At 41.9% G+C, this 6026-nt stretch overlaps 1 protein-coding gene across 7 annotated transcripts in view; it reads right to left on the reverse strand.

The window, feature by feature from the left end:
- Nucleotides 1-4833, reverse strand: part of LOC139548733 (roundabout homolog 2-like) — a 48055-nt gene extending 43222 nt beyond the window's left edge. For 2 of the 7 annotated variants that reach the window (XM_071358508.1, XM_071358506.1), the window contains exon 1: nt 4292-4833. In XM_071358508.1, coding sequence (XP_071214609.1) covers nt 4292-4370 — 79 coding nt within the window. In that variant the 5' untranslated portion in view covers nt 4371-4833. The remainder of the gene's footprint in view (nt 1-4291) is intronic. The other 5 variants (XM_071358504.1, XM_071358510.1, XM_071358503.1 and 2 more) reach the window with 4 other exon arrangements.
- Nucleotides 4834-6026: the final 1193 nt, after the last annotated feature.

The following is a 6026-nucleotide window of genomic DNA, read 5'->3' on the forward strand; positions in this document are numbered from 1 at the left end:
TGAAGACATCAAAACGATGAAATAACACATATGGAATCATGTAGTAACCAAAAAAGTGTTAAACAAATCAAAATATATTTGAGATTTGAGATTCTTCAAATAGCTACCCTTTACCTTGATGACAGCTTTGCACACTCTTGGCATTCTATCAATCAGCTTCACCTGGAATGCTTTTCCAACAGTCTTGAAGGAGTTCCCACATATGCTGAGCACTTGTTGGATGCTTTTCCTTCAGTCTGTGGTCCGACTCATCCCAAACCATCTTGATTTGGTTGAGGTCGGGGGATTATGGATGCCAGGTCATCTGATGCAGCACTCTATCACTCTCCTTCTTGGTCAAATAGCCCTTACACAGCCTGGAGGTGTGTTGAGTCATTGTCATGTTGAAAAACAAATGATAGTCCCACTAAGCTCAAACCAGATGGGATGGCGTATCGCTGCAGAACGCTGTGGTAGCCATGCTAGTTAAGTGTGCCTTGAATTCTAAATAAATCAGACAATGTCACCAGCAAAGCACCCCCACACCATAACACCTCCTCCTCCATGCTTTACAGTGTGAAATACACATGTGGAGATCATCCGTTCACCCACACCATGTCTCTCAAAGACAAGGCGATTGGAACCAAAAATCTCCAATTTGGACTCTAGAACAAAGGTCAAATTTCCACTGGTGTTTGGCCCCTTATTGGTGGTTTCCTTGCAGCAATTCGACCATGAAGGCCTGATTCACACAGTCTCCTCTGAACAGTTGATGTTGAGGTGTGTCTGTTACTTGAACTCTGTGAAGCATTTATTTGGGCTGCAATTTCTGAGGCTGGTAACTCTAATGAACTTATTCTCTGCAGCAGAGGTAACTTTGGGTCTTCCATTCCTGTGGCGGTCCTCATGAGAGCCAGTTTCATCATTGAGAGAATGCCAAGAGTGTGCAAAGCTGTCATCAAGGCAAAGGGATAATTAACTTGTAATATTGATCACCATGTATTTCACCGTAACATGCCAATTATTTAGCTAACGTTTCTGCTCACGGGAAGCAAGTCAAGACGGTGTGAATGACCAGTGCACCGGTGTTGCATCGAGGTGCTTCCCGACGTGAGTTGCTTCCCACTGGGCAGCTGTATGGTCTTCTTCTATGAGGTTTAACGGCAGTTGGCATCCAATTTGTTACATTACCGCCACCTACTAGACTGGAGTACAACTCCCTTATACTTTGCTTGAAAAATAAAAATGTACTAAATAAATACCTTACCATTTAACACTACACTCACTAATTTCAAAATTATATAAAATAAAATGAACACCACCCTACTCCACTAATTAAATGTAGTTATTCCTACCTCATGCCATCACCACTTAACACACCCTGTAACTCTTCTGATGTCAAGTCTCGCACACCCAAATACCTCTCTGCAGCTGCCATCTCAACCTCAATTTTCTGGAACTTCCGTTCCATCCCTGCAGTACAGTTGATAACCATTGCTATAAATGCTAAAAATCCAATCTTACTGAAACATATATCACTTTTTGGCCTATTCCCCTGTACTGGTATATCTCTACTACTCTCACCACTACTCCCCCTTAACCCATCTTCACTGCCTCTGTATATGACAACTTCTGCACTACTCAAACACTGGAAACCTAAACCTGCCTCTATCGCACGGGACATTTCTGATCCCCAGCTCCATGCGCACCCCTACAATTAACACATTCCATTACTTTCCCCAATATTACACATTCCTTTGTCTCATGCCCTTCTGCACACTTCTCACACCTTGGACCCTCCCTCCTACATGCTGCTCAGCTGTATGGTCACATGTCACCTGCAGTAGCTATGGCCAATTTGTTCCATCCCACTTGATTTTATTTTGAGTAGGAAGGCAGCCTACATGAGAAATAACTTGTAATATTAGTAGTGACCATCTGGATGCTACAGTGATACATAGAGTCTACTGTTCAATGGGGGGAGTATTGGAGCAACTGGGAACACAAAAAAAACGAGGTAAAATCATGACATCTGTGAAAAAGTCAGAGTTTCCGACCTCGAATTCCGAGTTGAAAACATTTTATTTATTTTTATTCCCAGTTGTCTTGAACACGGCATATGCTCTGCAAGCCGACAGTACGACACCTGGGCAGTGTCTTTCACTCCCGCTTGCGGAGCACTACTGTTCCGCAGTACAGCGAGTGATGTAGCTTGGTAGAGGATGACAGCGTTGATGATGCGTTCTGTGGGAGTGGTTGCTGAACTCTCACTCCAAAATGTATTGACCAACAGTAACCAATTTAGTTCGCTCCCTTCTAAACCCAACAGAGAAATAAAAAAATGTAAGTGCTGGGGAAAGAAATATTGTAACCTTAGAAATGTGATTTGAAGAGACTTGAGAAATGCAAGCATAGGTGAGGAAAAGTTGCGAACCAAGCAGAGAAGATTGCTTGTAAGTAACCAGGTTTCCATCCAATCTTTTTATACGAGTAAAGTACATGTCAGACCAAAATAATTACTACAAGCCTGAGTGGGCTCCCGGGTGGCACAGTGGTCTAAGGCACTGCATCTCAGTGCTGGAGGTGTCACTACAGACCCTGGTTCAATTCCAGACGGTATCACAACCGGCTGTGATTGAGAGACCCATAGGGCGGCGCAAAATTGGCCCAGTGTCGTTAGGGTTTGGCCGGGGTAGGACGTCATTGTAAATAATAATTTGTTCTTAACTGACTTGCCTAGTTAAAAAAATGTAAATACCGCATTTACTTTGATGCAGCCTCCGCAGAAGTCAGAGCATTCATACTTCTTGTACTTTGCGGAGCTGAGTTTGGGTTTATACAGGACCTCCCACCCCCACCCACCGTCACCCAATCATGTCAATGTGTAGCTATATGGAGCCCTCCACATTGTTACAAAATTTGGAGGCAGATGGCGATGCGGAACGGAGCTCAATTAGGCCACCGCAAGCATTCGGAGGATCCACAATTGCATCACACCCTCCGTACTATATTACAAGAGCAAGGATAAATTAGCTTTAAAGCGCATGTGCCAATACCTCACTAAATAAACGCAAAAAAAAATTTTGTGCAGAGCTGAAAATGCGATGGAAACCCATTTAACTTATTTTTTATTCTGTACATGGGAATTTAAAGGAAAAAATTATTTTTATGTGCACTACGTCATCACACACAGCCTTTTATCTGCAACAAGTGAATTTGATGTTAACATCTCTGCTGGGAAAATGTACCATTGTTTTTATGCAGATTTTAAAATAGTCACATGAACATCTGTCTCCAATTGAATGGAAACCTAGCTAGTGACATGAACATATTCATTTCCTTTTTTATCAGTGATATAATTTATTTTTGGCTTGCAATAACTTTATATTAGTTTTTGTTTACAAATATAACATTTTGTCTATAATTACTGTTTTCCTCTCAATATGTTTAGGACTTTACAATATATTGAATGTTCCATTTAAAAATGAAAAAGTATTTTGACTCATGAAAAATAACTCACAATAATGTTTTAAAATCAAATGTGATTCCATACACTTCACACTATAGAGCTATGTTTTGGATAAAAGCAGTGTTTTACAGTATAATACAGTGATTTGCATAACCTTGTGATGCATACCCTTGTGATATATAGCCTTTTAAAATAATAAATATAATGTAAAACAAAAATGAAGAGAAATCAACAGTTTGCATTACTGAATATTAATACCAATCAAAACATTGTTCCTTAGCCTAGCCTACAGGTAACTGCCAAAATAAAGGAAACATCAACATAGTGTCTTAATAGGGTGCTGGGACATCACAAGCCGCCAGAACAGCTTCAATGCGCCTTGGCATAGATTCTACAAGTGTCTGGAACTCTATTGGAGGGATGCAACAACATTCAGCCACAATAAATTCCATAATTTGGTGTTTTGTTAATGATGTTGGAAAACACTGCCTCAAGGGCCACTCCAGAATCTTCCATAAGTGTTCAATTGGGTTGAGATCTGGTCACACACACACTTAACCCCCCTATGCACCTTTGAGAACCTGTTTCAGATCTCTTCTAGCCATGGTGGACGAAATAATGGGCAACTGGGCATTTTTATACATGACCCTAAGCATGCTGGGATGTTAAAAGCTTAATTAACTCAAGAACCAAACCTGTGTGGAAGCACCTACTTTCAATGTATCTTGTATACCTAGTTTACGCAAGTGTTTCCTTTATTTTGGCAGTTACCTGTACTTGATGCATCGGCTACACGTAAAAGTTGAAAAGATGGAAGAGTTCATATTGTAGTTTCTCTCTTACCCAAGGCGGTACAGATGATTGATACCGCCAATAGCAAAATATGCGTGGTATGTGTCTCCAAATTCTTGTAGTTGGTCATTTTTGCGTAGTGACAGGTCTGTCTATGTCCAAACTGGTTTTCAACCCTCAGTCACATTCAGTATCCACATTTATCAAAGGTAAACAATTACAGTGCTTACTACGAGCTCAGCTGAATTTTTTTCTAACGGTTAAAATTACCCCACAGAACTTCTTTGACAACAGCTCTCCGGACCCGTGACAATTTTGCCCGAAGAAATACATCGCCGCATCACTTCGCCCCGTACATTATGCACGCAAAATCACAATGAAATCATATTGTAGCGAAACGTCCTCAGCAAAACAAGAAATCGATACGTAAATATATTAATCTATAAAATATAAAGAAGACAGCTTCGTCGGAGAAGTTGCGCTCCCGCTCGCATCTCTGTATGTGTGCCTGGAATAAGAGACCACCACTTTACGAATGGCACCCGACGCACATGCTGAATCAACTGCGTACACAGCTCTCAGCTACAAAACCACAAATACGAGGATGTATTCTTAAAGAGACAGGAGCGACATCTGTGCAGGCTCTGACCTTGCCACTTCATATCCCTCTGCTGCGCTACGCATGGCTAGATGACCGTGAGATGATTCACAACCTAAAGGTCTGTGTTTCAGCCATGTCAATCTTTACAGTAATTGCAGGTGTCAGTTTCCCCAACTCATATGGGCCTAACATCGTATGGCAAAGCAATTATAGGTCATTCAATAAACATAATCCTAGCCTGTCAATTGGCTGAAATGATTAATGTCATGTGTTGCCTTTAAGTAGGCTAACACAAATTGATGAAAACTACATCACAGAGGGCATATGTTGTTATTGACCAACAGAACTGTAATCAAGGGGATAATGATGAGGATTATTATGGTTGTGACTTTAATCTTTTACTGTTATCTCTGCTTCTCCTCCTGTTGAAGAGAATTATAATCATAATGATGATGATAAAGGATAATGATATTCTGCTGCTGCTACAGTACATGTACTGCTGCTGATGATGAAGATAGCCTTCCACTGTGATCCACAGTCCAGAGCAGCTCAGCCCTTTAACACTGTCTGCCACCGAGCCTCCACAGACCCCAGATTCCATAGTGATTTATTAAACAGGTGCGGGTTCACACCCACTCCTCCTCTCTCTCATTGATCTGCAATCTGCCTCTCGCACAGCCTCTGGTGCCTGTACTCTCTGGGGAGAAGGACACCCTGCTCCCCAGGGCAGGCTCCATTTCTCTGCCTCCACCCCAGCTTCTGTGTGCCCCTGCCCCCTGCCCTCTCAATGCATTGTCTCCGTGTCTCTTACTGAGAGCCCAACATGATGGAGAGTGCTCATGGACAACCAGGCGCCTACTCTCCCTTTGTCCCCCTGAATTGGGCTGGAAATTGGGCAACAGAAGTGGTCCAGACGCCTGTCCCGGCAACAGCAGCATTAACCCCCAGCTCCAATGGAAGCGTGGACCTTATCAAAGTCTACAAAGTTAAATAGAGCAAATGGAAACATCTCATCAGGAGTCTTAGTGGTATAATTGGGTGTCAGTCAATATTTAAACAACAACAAATGGCACCAGTGGACACTGTCTCTTCAGGTGTTGGAGGTTATCCATGCCCCAATTCTTAGGGATTTCACTCATGATGCAGTCAAAATAAATACATTACTTTTTGTGCCTTTGTATATAA

Source organism: Salvelinus alpinus, chromosome 22 (genome assembly GCF_045679555.1).
Source record: "Salvelinus alpinus chromosome 22, SLU_Salpinus.1, whole genome shotgun sequence".
NCBI lineage: Eukaryota > Metazoa > Chordata > Actinopteri > Salmoniformes > Salmonidae > Salvelinus > Salvelinus alpinus.